Source organism: Syngnathoides biaculeatus, chromosome 7 (assembly GCF_019802595.1).
Source record: "Syngnathoides biaculeatus isolate LvHL_M chromosome 7, ASM1980259v1, whole genome shotgun sequence".
NCBI classification, from domain to species: domain Eukaryota; kingdom Metazoa; phylum Chordata; class Actinopteri; order Syngnathiformes; family Syngnathidae; genus Syngnathoides; species Syngnathoides biaculeatus.
In genome coordinates this window covers 8,232,821-8,248,266 of record NC_084646.1, presented here as the reverse complement: position 1 = coordinate 8,248,266, position 15,446 = coordinate 8,232,821, and the positions used below count along the sequence as shown (strand labels likewise).

The window sequence follows — 15,446 nt, the reverse complement described above, 5'->3', positions numbered from 1 at the left end:
ACAGACATCATTAGGAAAAAAAACAAAACAAAAAATAATCTGAATACAGTGTTTCATCCGTATAGTGAAAAGTACATGAAATATTCATTTGAATATCAAAAAAAAAAAAGGACATCAGTAATAAAAGTGGATTACAAAGTGACATTGATGTAAATACGTCGCGTTTCGGATTAAGTACAAAACACTGAAGTGCTATTTTTGTTGTTTTTTTTTGTTCCAAAGCTACAAAATACACTAAAAAAAAAAAAAAAAAAGCAGGAAGCGGGTTTTTTTTTTTCCATGACTTTGTCTGTTTCGCCGGTGTTCAAATTTCCTTCAAGGAAAAAAAGTACTATAAAATAAGTTACAGTACAGTGAGTAGTTTTTTTTTTTTTTTTTTTGGGGGGGGGGGAGAACTTTTTTTTTTTTGTTGTTCCCCGTCTGTGGCAAGCGGAAGACACACTCGTGCAGGAATAAGAAAAAGTTTCTTCATGAGTTGCGTGCGCGTGGAAAGTAGCACAAATACTTCATGTCATGGGGCGGGGGGGGGTGTCACACGTCGTCAGCCGGCAAAGGAGGTACGTGGATGTGGAACCTTGGTCTGGTGAAAAAAGCCATCTTCTCTCTGCAGTCCACAACAAATCAAGTCATCACAAAAAAATAATAATAACCGTGGCCTATTCAACTCAAAATTTGCAAAAATGTTCATTAATTTTCTTTTTTTAGGGGATTACATTTAAAAAAGTTTTATCAGAATAAAGTATGTCAAGAAATTGATCGCTGACCATCGTGTAGCCTCTCAAAAATGCAATTTTTGTTAGTTTAGTTTTGAGCGGTTTGTTGGCCTGCAATTTTATTTTATGTTTTTTTATTTTGTATTTGACTTTTGATGTACATTTTGTACAGTTCATAATGGTTTTCCATTTTGCCTGGAGTAAAAAAAAAAAATTTGAACATTTCAATTTTAATACTAATACTTTTAGTCGCGTGTTATGTTTGATTTCATTATTTATTACTACTTATCTATTTATATTTATCTATTATTCCACTTCACATGTACAATATTATGTCTGTATCAAAATTTGAAAAAAAATTCATTAATTTTGACTTTTGACGTAGTCTACAATGTTTTTTTTCCCCATTTTTGCCTGGAGCAAAAAAATGTGAACATTTGAATTTTAATACTAATACTTTTGCTCGCAAGTTATGTTTGATTTTATTATTTATTATTACTTATTTATTATTTATATTTATCTATTATTTCTATCAAAATTGAAGATTTCTCCTTACATGTACAATATATCAAAATTTGCAAGAATTTCCATTTTTCCAAATTTTCTTTTTTAAGGGGATTACATTTAAAAAATATTTATAGGAATAAAATATGTCAAGAAATTGATCGCTGTTCATAGGGTGAGGTCATCGTGTAGCCTCTCATAAATGCAACATTTTCCATTTGTTTTGCGAAAAACTGTTTAGTTTTGAAGAGTTTGTTGGTCTGCGATTTTATTTTATATTTTTTTTAATTCTGTATTTGATTTTTGACGTACATTTATTAGAGTCTACAATGTTTTTTTGCCCCATTTTGCCTGGAGTAAAAAAAAAAATAAATAATAACATTTGACTTTTAATACTAATAATTTTGTTCGCGAGTTATGTTTGATTTTATTATTACTTATTTATATCGATCTATTATTTCGATCAAAATTGAAGATTTCTCTTTACATGTACAATATTATATATTAAAATTTGCAAAGATTTTTATAAATTTTCGTTTTTTAGGGGATTACATTTAAAAAGGTTTTATAGGAATAAAAATGTCAAGAAATTGATCGCTGTTCATAGGGTTAGGCCATCGTGTAGCCACTCAAAAATGCAACATTTTTCCATTTTTCTGCTAAAAGCAGTTTAGTTTTGAACAGTTTGTTCGTCTGCAATTTTATTTTATACATTTTGTATTTGACTTTTGATGTACATTTAGTGCAGTTTATAATGTTTTTTTCCCCTTTTGCCTGGAGTTAAAAAAAATGAACTTTTGACTTTTATTACTAATACTTTTGTTTGTGAGTTATATTTGATATTATCATTCATTTATTATTTATATTTGTCTATTATCAAAATTGAAGATTTCACTTTACATTTACAATATATATATATATATATTTTTTTTTTTTTTAAACCTCTAAGCTGTTTGTGGGAACCCTAACTTGAAAACCCCAAACCTATTCAGAAACTCTAAAATGAGTAAAAAAAAAAAAAAAAAAATGAACATTTGACTTTCCTTACTAATATTTTTGTTTGTGAGTTATGTTTGATATTATTATTTATCTATTATCAAAAATTAAGATTTCAATTAACATGTACAATATTTTTGATTTTTTTTTTTTTTTTTTTTAAACCTCTAACTTGCTTTTGGACACCCTAATTTGAAACCCGAACCTTGTTTTTTTTTTTTTTAACCTTACTTTAGAACCCGAACCCCATTTTGAAACCCTAATTTGAAATCTTACCTCCATTTCGAAACCCGAAGCCAGGTTTGAAAGCCCATTTTGAAAAGCCTCATTTAAAAGTCTAATCGGCTTTTGAAACCGCAAAATTTGAAACTCGAGCCCCACTTTGAAAGCCAAACTCTTGTTTTGTAAAACGGGAACGCTTTTTCGGAGGCCCTAATTTGAAACTGGAGCCGAGTTTTGCGGCGTCCGTGGCTTTAAAAGGCGGGGCCCGTCCCGTTCCGGCGAATCAGAGCGTCTGACCTGAAGGTGTGGACCGGGAGCGGCTCCTTGTGGCCCTGCCCCCTCATGTGCGCCAGCTCTTTGGACGCCTTCCTGAGCCTGCGTCCTCGTTCCTCCTCCTGCCGTTGCTCCCGCTCGCTCTGACCCGCCTGCAAGCACAACGCCGGACCACTGCAGCGCGCTGACGACGCCGTCAAAACGCGTTCAGCAGAGCGATTGTCCCCATCGAAACCAATGGAAACTCCGTCGATGCGTTCCTGCCACCCACCCTTGAAAATGCCACGTTTTTGTTGGAAAGTTTTGTTTTGTTGGGCGGCACGCTGGTAAAGCGTTGGCCTCACAGTTCTGAGGACCCGCCTGTGTGGAGTTTGCATGTTTTGCTCCCCGTGCCTGTGTGGCTTTTTTCCGGGAGGGCACTCCGGTTTCCTCCCTCCTCCCAAAAACATTAATCAGACACTCTAAATTGCCCATAGGTGTGATTGTGAGTGCGCCTGTTTGTCTCCATGTGCCCTCCGACCAGTTCAGGGTGTACCCCGCCACCTCCTGCCCGTTGACAGCTGGGATAAGCTCCAGCATTCCCGCAACCCTCGTGAGCATAAGCGACTAAAAAAATGGATGGATGTTTTGTTTTGTTGTATAAATTGCTGACAGCATTTTTTCATTGCGTACGAACGTGATGCGCTTGGAACATCGGCCCCTCCCCCCAACACGGGTGAGATTCTGTGGCCACGCCCCCTTAAAAGGACATCGACACGCCAAAGTACTGCAACATTGGCAAGATGAAAATGTTCTCAGGGTTAAAAAAAAATTAAGAGTAGTGTCACAATTTCAATTCCTTTCTTAAAGTAAAATAATTAACCGCTTTTAATTACATTTTGATGATTGAATTTTGAATAAATGCTTTAACGGACCCTTGTAGGTGTAAGTGGATAAAATCCACAGCATTACTTCAGAATTAATCACGTATTCGTCACACAAATAAACTGACAAAATGATTAAATACAAAGGTACATAATGAGGCGGCACGGTGGCCTCGCAGTTCTGAGGTCTCTGGTTCAATCCCAGACGTTCTTTGGCCTGTTCAAAAGTGTTTTCAAATTTTCAAACTAATAAATTGCACCACAAGGGGGCAGTTTTGAGGTCACGTCTGATACGAGAAAAGGGCACATGATCAGACTTAGGAGGCCGCATACCGAAGTTAGCCAGGATGCACTCCCGTGACCCTTGTGAGGATAAGCGTCGAAGAAAATGGGTGGATGGATGAAATTATGGAAAGCTGACAGCACGATTTGTCCCAGCAATGTCGTTGCCTAGTGAGTAAATTCGTGAATGACGTTAACGAGTTTTGTTTGTTTTTGCGGTTGGGCAGGAACAGATCCGATCGGGAGCGATTTCATTTCTCCGGGGCAAATGGCTTTCTTTGACCCACAAACCGATCGGTCGCCCGCGTCTGACCTGCCTGTGGGCCTCCCTCAGCAGGCAGCGGAAGCGCTCGTCCCTCAGGGCCCAGTGGGGCGGCTCCCCGGGCTGGGGGGTCGGCGGCGGCGGCTCCTCCAGACGCAGCTTGAGCTCGCGGAGGGCGCTCAGCTCCTCGGTCAGCTGCCTCTGGCGCGTCCTGCAGGCCTGGAGGTCCAGCTCCAGGTCCAGCGAGGTGCGCGTGGGCCGCTCGGCCAGCGAGGAGCGGCACGACTGCTGCTTGTAGCGCAGCGTCCGCCGCTCCAGCGTGTTCCGGACGAACGGCGACTTCTTTGGTAGGGTGGAGCTGTCGCTGTCGCTGCGATACAACTGAAGCCCAAAAATAATAATCATCATAATAACAATCATTTACAAGATGCCTCAATAACGTATTATGTATTTATTTTTAATTTTTTTTTTTTACTTTTCCTCCCTCATTGGCTGAAACATTTACTGTTTTTGTACTCAAGTGTTAGGAAATAAAGTATGATTTTGTCACCATCTGTGAAATTACAGTGTAACGCGCAAGCGCCCATATTTGGTAATCTGTGCGTGAGCATGTTATTTCGGCTAGGATGCTAAGCTAATGCTATTGATGAGCCTCAGGGGTGTCAAACTCATTTTTCTCACGGGCCACATTTTTGTTCCGGTTTCCCTCAGTGGGACGTTACGACTGGGGAACAAAAATTATTTCATCATCTCATCATGATTACGTCCTCAATTTATGAACTAGGTATGGAATCGAAAAATCATGGGTAATGTGTTTTTCAACTATTCACGTTGAGTAACAAAAATGGTTCTACGCTATCATGTATGATACATGAAAATTTGAAATTTTGGTACAGCTTTTAAAAATCATGGAAATTGACACTCTAGATTCAGCTTCGCGGGCCGCATAAAATCATGTGGCGGGCCAGATCCGGCCCCCGGGCCTCGAGTTTGACACCTGTGGTTTTATACGGTTGTGTGTGTAACGGGCGTTCACGATTGTGTCCATGCTAGCTGCTTGGCGCCATCTCTGCCGCCATCTTCAAAAACAGTTTTTTGTACGTACCCTGCAGACGTACTGACTGCGAGCTCCAGGCGAGAAGGTCTGCGAGCGGACGATGGTGCTGCCGCGCATGAAGGGCGCGGCGTGTCCCCAGCGTGCGCCGCCCCTCTCTTTCCCCCGCAGCCGCACCACCTCCGCAAAGTGCCCCTCCGTCATGGTGGCCTTCTCCACCTGCCGAGGCGCCACAAATCCGTCACGCCCGGGACGTCTCGAGGAGGCTCGGCCGGCGCTTTACCTTCAGCGCGCCGACCTTCGCCGGCGTCCGCTCGCACGGCGCGCCGCTGCTGCCGCAGCCGCTGTCCACGGACTCCGTCTGGAGCCTCGGCGGCGGGTACGGGTCCGAGTCCGGGTCGGCGTCAACGCGGGACGACAGGCCGCACGAGCTCTCCTGTGAAGGTGAGAAACACTTCAATCTCACCTGACTTCAGCTCAGTGAGCAACATATAGAGCAGCGTGACTACTTTTTTTTCCTCATGTTTTTTGGAATATATCCACTTTTTGATCATATTACTTGCACTGTATGCGATCCTTTATATATTTAATATATTTTGTTTGTCATTTTTATTGTTTTTATTCCCGTTTTAAATGTTTTATCTCTTTGTTTTCAAATGCCTTTAATCGTGTAAAGCACATTGAGTTACCTTGTGCATGAAATGCGCTATATAAATAAATTTGCTTTGCTTTAAAGGGACAGATGAGCTCGCTCATTCATACAAGAAGTAAAAAATGGAAATACTGTAATTTCCGGCCTATAAGTCGTGACTTTTTTCACACATTTTCAACCCTGCGATTTATGCGGTGATGCGGTGCTCGCGTTCGCGCACCTGGTTATAAGCCTCAGTACCAGAACGTTTAACGCTAGCACGGAGCTGGCGTTAGCGCGGGGCTAGCTTTAGCGGGGCGCACCTGGTTAAAAGCCTCGGTACACAGAACGTTTAACGCTAGCACGGAGCTAGCGTGAGTGCGGGGCTCGCTTTTGCGCGGCGCACCTGGTTATAAGCCTTAGTACACAGAAAGAGTTTAGCGCAATGCTAGCATTAGTGCAGCGCCATAGTTATCACACCTTGTTATAAGCCTCAGTCAACAGAAATAGTTTAACGCAAGGTCAGAGCTAGCGTTAGTGCGGGGCTAGGGTTAGCGCAGGGATAGCGTTACCACACCTGGTTATAAGACTCGGTACACAGAAAGAGTTTAACGCTAGCGCCGCGCTAACACTAGCCCGGGCTAATACTAGCCCCGTGCATTCTGTAGGCCGGGAATTACGGCAAAATTAACAGGCGCAGGTAGATTTACTGGATTTAACGAAGGGACCGGTTATGGCGAAGCGGTCGTCACCTGGACTCGGGGCCTGTGCTCATCGTCGGGCCCGTCGTGAAGTCGCCGCTGACCTTGACCCCGCTGAGGCTCTGCCCCTCCGAACATTTGGACCCTCAGCCAGTGGTAGACCATCTCTGAACTCCCCTCGCACTCGGCCAGGCCCACCTGAGCTCTGCCCTACACACACATAATCCAGTTTTTTCAATTAATTCAATGAGTCAGTATATCAAATTAGCAACATTTTAGCATGCGGTTCAAGTATTCTGTCTGACAGCGGCGATCAAGATGAGCCCCCCCCCCCCCCCCCGCCTCCCTTGCCGCCCCCCCCAACATACCAGGAGCTCCTCCTGAGCCTGCGGCCCGAGCGAGCACAGGGACAGCTGCAGGGCGCAGCCGGCCAGGGCGTTGGCGGGCACGGGAACGCGGAAGCCTTCGTTGAAGCTCACGTGCGTCTTCGGCTCCAGAGCCGCGCAGCAGTAGAAGGCGCAGGCCCGGCCCACGTCCAGCGGAATCAGGTGCACCTTCACGAAGCTGCCAACACGCGCACACGAGTCTTCATTCGTCTGAACCGCAACGCTCCTCCCCAAAACCCGAAGCGACCGGACTCACACTTTGTAGCCATCCCTCACAACGGATCTGCTCAGGTTCTTGAGCTGGAGCAGATGCAGGCGCAGGGACTGCGAGGCGGACTCCCACCTGGGAGGCCAGAAACAAGATCATGTGGTGAGGAAACTGCGTCAGTGGAGTAGAAGGTAATCCTTTAGTCACCACCAAACGGGGAAATTCTTAGTTTGATTCTTAAAAAAAAAAAAAAATCTCTTTACAAAGTAATAAGCTGTTACATAGTATTATGCTCAGTAGTGCTTTGCCGCCATCTGCTGGCATTCGTGCATAATGACAAACATCAAACATAGTGTTGCTATTAAAAATTCATGTTCAAAATTTCTTTTTGGAGTATTTCCATCGTTGAAGTGATATTTCTTGCACTGTCACAGTTTTGTTTTTTTATATTAAATTTCTTTTATTTTTTTATATTTCTTTAATTTCTTATATTCTTTTTCTTTTTTTAAAAATGCTTTCAATGATGTAAAGCACATTGAGACACGTTGTCTAATATATGAAATGCTTGATACAAATAAATTTGCTTGGTAAAACACTGTGATGGTAATAAGAACGCGCTCCTCCATTTTTTTTTCTTACTTAATTCAATAGACGTTGTGCTGCTCTTTCTGATGTGCAAATTCTAGCCAACTGGGGGCAGTATAATACAAACATACAGGAAGCGCATGCCACAACCGCTCATAAATCTTAGTCAGTTGTTCTGAGGATGAGAATATAAGCCTGCAACACAAAGCCTAAAACAAAAAAAGGTGAAGGAAAACAAGTTGACTCACAGCAGTCCCAGCTGGATCTGCGTGGCCTCGCTCGGCGGCGGCTGCTCCTTCAGGTAGGAGATCTCCTCGGAATCCTCCGCCCTGGTGCAAATCAAGCAACAAGTACAAATATTGGACTTGAGTATATATTTTTTTTCTTGTGTATATCGCTACTTTATTGAAGTATTTATTTTTCAGACTTCATGACTTGTACTACTTCCATTTCTCCTTTGTCACAATAGGCTTATTACTTGCTTTTCTTCAACCTCAGTTGACGATGACAATAACTGAAGTTGTATGCATATATGTAAGTACCGTAATTCCCGGCCTACAGAAGGCACCTGGTTACAAGCCTCACCCAGTACATTTGTTCAGGAAATACCATTTGGTACATACATACGCCGCAGTAGTGTAAAAGACGCAAGTGCCCACATTGAAAGACGAGATAATTACAAAGAAAGATGGTACACAGAAACAGTTTAACACTAGTGCTAACGCTAGCGCCACGCTAAAGCTAGCGCTAACAGGGCCAGTTCGAATAAAACTTAATATATCACATCTATCAATATATATAACAAATATCACTGAGACACACCAGTAACACAGCAGCAACACGTTAGTGCAGTGCTAACGCTAGCGTAGCGCTAACAGGGCCAGACCGGTAAAAGTCACTTCCTTGGCACATATATTCCACCAGTCTCACTCTTACCTTTTCCGCTCGAGTCATCACCGCATAAACCGCAGGTTTGAACCTGGGCGGCCGTGGCCTCGGTTTTTATGAATACTTCTTACACCACCAGATGGAGCTAATTTTTCTACCGAGTACACAGGCACACACCAGCCAGTGAAATTATGTGAAATGAAATTATTTAAAAGTTTTTAGCCCCCAAAAAAGTTGTGATGTTTTTTGTTTTTTTTTTTTTCCTTGGTGGCTTGATAAACTCGGCAGTTTGTCTGGACCCGTGCGTATATATTACGTGAACGGACCGACATATTGCATAACTTGGCCTAGTTTGGCTCATCTGAGCCAGAAGTCAGGTGGCCTTAAATGGTCAAAAAGGTTACGCTTGACTTCTTGACTTTTCCACTTAAGTACTTTTTAGTTTGGACTCACCTCCTGCCCCAGGCCTCAAAGACGCCGCTGTCTGTGGCCAGCGCGTCCTCGGAGACGCCGGCCGAGACCCTCCGGGTGCGCCTGCCGCTCCTGCCGCCGTTGTTGCTCCGCAGCGTCACTCCTGCAGGCCAGAATTTGAAGCAGCGGTCACAAAACGTCTGCACGTGAACGAAGAGCTCGCTTTCGGTTTGAGCCGACTTACCGGCGGGGTTGAACCCGCCCTGCGGGCCTCCGTCTCTGTGGTTCGCGTCTGCGGGATGCGCGCCGGCGGCGGCGAGGACCACCACGTCCTGCTGCGACTGCGACTGCGACTGGGCGCGCAGACCCTCCAGCAGGCCGCGTCCCGCCTGCTCCATGTACTCCTCCGTCATCTGCGCCAGGGGGCAGTCCTGGGAGGTCGAGTGGTACGGCGTGTCCATGGGCGAGCTGGGCGGCGACAGCGAGGAGAGCGAAGAGCGCGAGGACAGCGAGGCCAGCGACTGCGGGGTGTCGTGGGAGCGCTTGGCCTTGCTGGGGGCGGCCGGCTCGGGCGTGTACGCCTCCGGGGGCGGCGCGAAGCGCAGGTGGGGGTCCGGGGGCTCGTCGTGGCGCTCGTACTGCGGCACGCCGTAGATGTCGCTGAAGCTGATGGAGCTGAGGGAGCCGCGGCTGGACGCCAGCGAGCCGCGGCTCGAGGCCAGCGAGCCGCGGCTGCTGCTGGACGACACCGTCAGGGAGCTGGCGGACAAGCTGTGCGCAAAAGATAGAAATTTCCGGATTGGGAACGCCGCAACAGGAAGTGGCCACACTATTCACCGTGTACCGCAGTTCTGAAGGTACTAGGATTTCTCAAAAAAATCCTAAATTGAGGGGTGCTCTACCTGATACGGTGGAGCGTACGGTTAAAGTTTCTATAACGCACCGATATGTGGAATTTTAGAGCAATTATTTTTTTCAATTTACTTGTGTGCTTGGAGCATTGGGCTCACAGTTCTGAGGACCTGGGTTCAAAATCCCGCCCCTCCCCTGTGTGGAGTTTGCATATCCTCCCCGTGCCTGCAGGGTTTTCTCCAGGTGTGCACTCCGGTTTCCTCCCACATCCCCACATACATTCGACATCAATTGGACACTCTAAATTGCCCAAAGGTGTGATTGCGAGTGCGACTGTTGTCTGTCTCCGTGTGCCCTTCGATTGGCTGGCGACCAGTTCGGGGTAGGCCCCGCCTCCTGCCTCAAGATAACCGAAATAGGCTCCAGCAATCCCCAACCCTTGTGAGGATAGGCAGCTCATCCACTCAAATAGATGGGTGACTTTATTGACCCGTTCTTACCCAGCGGAATCTGCATTAAAAATTGAGTAATTTAGCAAAAGCTAATTGCTAGCCTGCTACTAAAGCCTTTGTCAAAAAAGCTGTGAGAGTCCGTCGACGACAAAAAGGTACCAGCTGGTACCTCAATAATCACATTAATGATGTCTGAATTTTTGAAACAATTTGTAGACATGTAAATACGGCGCACAAGTAGCATGGCTGAACGTACTAGTGCCTTACTTACCTCTTGAGCTGAGAGTGCAGGTAGGTGGTGATGCGCGTGGCCTCTTCCAGCTGCCTCAGCAGCACGTTTCGCTTCTCCTGCTGCAGGATCCTGCACGCAAACAAGCAGCAGCTAAACATCGGCACCGACGCCCGCTGGAGTGTTACGACGCCAACGCACTCAAGTAGCCACAGGAATAAGAGGCACAGTAGTACTTGAAGTAGTACAACAAGTAGACGTAGAAGTCATATTTGAATGAGAAATGGTCGTAGAAAAAGAAGTCGTATGTATCTACTAGTAGAAGTTGGAGGAGTAGCACAAAAAGTACTAGTGATAGAAGTAGTACTAGAAGTAGAAATAGGAGGTAAGAATAGTAGCACAATGGAGTAGTGGTAGTACCGTAATTTCCGGCCTACAAGCTACAACTTTTTCAACACGCTTTCAACCCTGCGGGTTATCCCGTGACGCGGCTAATTTGTGCATTTTTTCCTAACGGCCGCGAGGGGGCACTCGAGCGGAAAACGGTAAGAGTGAGACCGGTGGAATAAATGTGCCGAGGAAGTGACTTTTGCCGGCCCTATTAACGCTGCGCTGGCGTTAGTGCTGTGCTAGCGTGTTGCTGCTGTGTTACTGGCGTGTCTCAGTGATATTTACCGGTAAGCTTTATTTTAACCGTTAGTGTTAGCACTAGAGTGGCGCTAGCGTTAGCTTCAGCGCGGCGCTAGCGTTAGCGCGGCGCTAGAGTTAAACTCTTTCTGTGTACAGTCTTTGTAAATATCTCGCGTTTCAATGCGGGATTCAATGTGGGCACTTGCGGCTTTTACACAGGTGCGGTGTATGTATGTACCAAATGGTATTTCCTTTACAAACGTACTGGGTGAGGCTTGTAACCAGGTGCACTCTGTATGCCGGAAATTACGGTAATACAACACGAGAAAGTCCAAGAAGGAGCAGAAGTAATTAGTAGATAACGCTGACCTCTGATTGGCTCCCTGACTCTGCGAGCTGTGCGCCCTCTGCACTTCCTCCTCCAATCGGCAGCGCTCCTCCTCCAGCTGGCGGAGCACGTCAGGATCGGTGCCGGGACCGGGACCGGCGTCCGGGCCGGGAGCGGCGTCGGCCTCGGGACCGTGAGCCTTCTTGTGCTGCTTGCTGACCGCGATGATGTCGTGCAGCAGAGCCTCCTTCTCGCGCAGAAGCTGCACGAAGTCCCGGTCCCGGTCGGCCTCGGCTCGGCCCGACCAGCTCTCGCTGTCCAGCTGGGCCAGCTGGTGCTGGATACTCTGCACCCTGTGGACGAGTCATTAGTCAACAGCTACAAAAAGTAGGGCCGGCATCTAGCTTAGTTGATTGGGGGGGGGGGGGGGGTAATGGGACTAAAACGTACCAATGAATAGCGAAATCAGAGAAATCCTTTATTTTGCAGTTTTAGATAATAAAAAGGGGAAAATACCGTAAATAAATAGAATTTATATATAGTAAATCAATAAAATAGTACTAAATATAGCAAAAGACAATTACAAGAATAGAAAAAAGGTACGATAGAGTTAAAATATCTAAAAATTTATATATAACATAATACTGTGTATAAAATAAGAAAAAATACACTATAAAGAGTAACAATGTAATGAATAATAGAATAACATTGAAAAGAAAGTGAAAATAGAAATACATACTATAGCAGTGAATAAAATATCAAACATAATCAAACAAAACATTAAACAATCAAATAAATTCCAAAGGGAGCATTATAATCTTTGTCCTGAATGTGATTGATGGCAGGCATAACGTAGCATTTGATGACTGGCCACTGTTAGCAGACGATTGTTCGGGTAACCTTCATTACGCAGTAATTACATTAAAAAGGGCAATCATCAAAAACTCAAAAAAAAAAAAAAAGTCACTTACTTCTTCTTGGCCTCCTCGTACTGCCAGTTGACCTTGACTTTGTCCACCAGGTGGGACGATTCCTGCAGAGAAGGCGGACGTCAGTAAACGACGCAGAAGTGGGACTCACGTGTTTGGGGGGGGTCGTGGGGGTCGGGCCACCTCTCCCATCATCACGTCCGTCTGGCAGCCGGCGTCGCAGTACTGCTGCTGGTTCTCGGCCCCTCCCGCTCCAAATCCGCCGCCGCTGTTGACCGCCTCCCCGGCGGCGTCGCCCGCACAAAAGCCGCTCTGGAAGTTCACCGTCAGCTTGGCCAGACTCTGCCGCGACAAACGACAAACATTTGCTTGTTGAGCCCGCGTATTGCCGCATTTTGCACGTCATCTTGTGGCATCTACGGGCAACTAGAAAGCTCGAGGTTGTTTTTTTTTGGGGGCCTTAAATTGGTCGCAGATTTTCGCTATTCAATGTACGGGTCGGTCCCGAGCAATCGAGAAGAGTTCGGGTCCATTGTATTGAAAGACAAAAAAAATTTAAGCCAGTGCTCAACTGCAAATTGAAGGTAGAGGAGACAAAATTCAAAACTTCTGAGAATATGTAATGAAAATTTAACTGTCTAAGGAGACTCAGTCTCATATAGGAGGGGACGAGAAATATGTGTGTGTGTATATATATATATATATATATATATACACACACACACACACACTGTATATGTATATATATATTTTTTTGACTAACCAAAAACCAATTTTATGAGAATTAAACAAACACCACAAGAAAATATTCATTTATGAGAATTAAATCTTATTTTAACAAAATAATCAGAATTGTAAAATGAGGAAAACCTCTTTTTTATAAGAATAAATTGAGACTTAACTAACAAGTACGCATATTTCAAAATTTAAAATTGTTTCACGAATTGTAATGATGTAAAAAAAAAAAATAAAATCAAACGTGACAAATGTTCAATACCTAAAAAAGTGAAATTCCTGTCGTCATTTACTGGAATATTGTAAACAGTTTGAATATTTACACTGTTTAAATATAGGAAAATATCAAATGAATCTTTAAAGATTAATTGCAAAGAAAAGTTAAATAAAAAAAATACTTAAATATGAACTAAAAGTTGTTAACGATTAGATGAATGAAAACATGACCTTTAAAGCTAAATACAGCTGAACAGGACTTGGGGAGTAATTCTTTCAGGTACCACTAGAGGGACCCTGCATAAATACAAGAAAGCAAAAAAAAAAAAACCAAAAACAAAAAACAAAAACTTAACGGCTCCAAAAATGTTTTGCATGAAGGCTAAATTTAAATGTGATCAAAGTAAAATGTAACATTCCACCCAAAATATGGAATCTCTGATCGAATAAAGAAGTTGCAAATAAACACAAATGAGATTTGGCCAGTAGTGAATCACGGGTTTTGGCCCTGTCCCCCCTCCCCTTCCGAATCCCGAATCCCACCTGGATGAGGTCCTGCCTCTCCTTCTCGCCGGCGCTGATGGCCTTCTTGATGCTGCGCAGCTCGCTGAAGATGGCCTGGGCCTCGTCCAGCTTGTAGTTGGTCCGACTGCGCGACATCTTGCGGTCGATCCTGAAAACGCAAACGCAAAAAAACATTTGCCGTTGTCGCTTCGCTTCCCCCCCCCAAAAAAGACTCAAATCGCATATGAAAACATCAAAGAGGAGGCTGGGGGGGGGGGATTTTTAGGGATTGAAGATTGTTTTAGGAGACTTTTTTTCCTGCCAAAAAGTAAAGTCGAAATTCAGTCATTATTTTACTATTATTACTAGAAAATAATTGTCATGGGGCGGGAGGGGGGGGAGTAAAAATAATGTAAGATTATGATTGCTTTGAGGGGAAAAAAGTTAACTTATGAGTCATTACGTAAAGTTGCAAAATGATGAGGGGAAAAAAGAAAAAAAAATGTAAGAGTACATTGAAATATGTTGGGAAAATGGCACTATATGATAATATTGGCCTAAAGAGAAATAAAAGGTCATTACATGAAAGTCAATACAATACTAAAAGGTCAATAAATAATAATTTACTGTATTCTTGCATTACTACTAGGAATACCTTGCAATAATAAAGTTCTAACAAAGGATATACATAATTAAATTCCTGAATAAATTCACAATACTCCAGGAAAGTAATTGTAATGCAATGAAGATGTTTTCTTTAGAGAATTATGAAAAAAGTTAAAATATTGTACTCAGAGAACAGAAATACAAGAGAAAAAAAGTCACAATTCAAAAAAAAATTTTACAAGAAAATATGCAACTATTACTACAGAGTTGGTATTTTGTGCTAAAACTATAAAAATTTTAATTTTTCAGGGCTACGTCATAATTACTGCGAGAATGAAAGGAACATTTTAATAAAATTACATTGAGGAGAAAAGTTGGAGTACTGTAGTACTTGTACTGAGAGTACGTGTACTAGCCAGTAATACTTTTACGATAACAGGGGGGAGATTGTGACCGACTTCACACTGACGGGGCCTAACGGCGACCTCCAATTGCCCGAACGGCTTTTCAAAGGTTTTCGTCAGTGCGTCGAGACCGAGCGTCAACTGGAAATCGAACACGCGGCAACGCTAAAAAGTGGAACGGAAGCGATCGGACACTGTGGCCCTGCGGTGAATCGGCTTATGTTCTACAGCGTGGTTCTAGGGGAGGACGGGGAGCGGGGGGTAATGGGTGGTGGTGGTGGAGGATGCCCCCCCCCCAGCCCCCCACCCTTGTCGCCAGGCCTGGCACGTGGCCGCCGTGCTTACTGCGGCCCGCGTCCTTCACGGGCCTTCAACAGCAGGTAGTGTTCAGCCAGCCACCAGGCAACAAGACCTGCTTTGTTCAAACCCCCCCCCCCCCCCCCCCCCCCCCACAGGTCCCCAATCCCCCCCACTAGCAAGGCCGTGGAGTTTATATGCTCACAAAGAGGAGGGAGGAGGCCCACACAGAGAGAGAGAAAAAAAGGAAAACATATTGCTCGGAGTTAAAACATTCCAAGAATT

General features: G+C 44.4%; 1 protein-coding gene across 2 annotated transcripts in view; it reads right to left on the bottom strand.

Annotated features, from left to right (window-relative positions):
* Nucleotides 1-370: 370 nt before the first annotated feature.
* The window catches only part of wwc3 (WWC family member 3), a 38,688-nt gene continuing 23,612 nt past the window's right edge, over nucleotides 371-15,446 (bottom strand). For both annotated transcript variants that reach the window (XM_061824452.1, XM_061824451.1), the window contains 16 exons: nucleotides 13,894-14,023; nucleotides 12,583-12,741; nucleotides 12,442-12,503; nucleotides 11,512-11,823; nucleotides 10,555-10,644; nucleotides 9,224-9,750; nucleotides 9,022-9,142; nucleotides 7,929-8,009; nucleotides 7,144-7,230; nucleotides 6,870-7,065; nucleotides 6,553-6,711; nucleotides 5,453-5,605; nucleotides 5,221-5,388; nucleotides 4,167-4,496; nucleotides 2,733-2,860; nucleotides 371-604 (listed from right to left, as the gene is read on the bottom strand). In XM_061824452.1, the coding sequence (XP_061680436.1) occupies nucleotides 532-604; nucleotides 2,733-2,860; nucleotides 4,167-4,496; nucleotides 5,221-5,388; nucleotides 5,453-5,605; nucleotides 6,553-6,711; nucleotides 6,870-7,065; nucleotides 7,144-7,230; nucleotides 7,929-8,009; nucleotides 9,022-9,142; nucleotides 9,224-9,750; nucleotides 10,555-10,644; nucleotides 11,512-11,823; nucleotides 12,442-12,503; nucleotides 12,583-12,741; nucleotides 13,894-14,023 (2,776 nt within the window). In that variant the 3' untranslated portion in view covers nucleotides 371-531. The remainder of the gene's footprint in view (nucleotides 605-2,732; nucleotides 2,861-4,166; nucleotides 4,497-5,220; nucleotides 5,389-5,452; nucleotides 5,606-6,552; nucleotides 6,712-6,869; nucleotides 7,066-7,143; nucleotides 7,231-7,928; nucleotides 8,010-9,021; nucleotides 9,143-9,223; nucleotides 9,751-10,554; nucleotides 10,645-11,511; nucleotides 11,824-12,441; nucleotides 12,504-12,582; nucleotides 12,742-13,893; nucleotides 14,024-15,446) is intronic.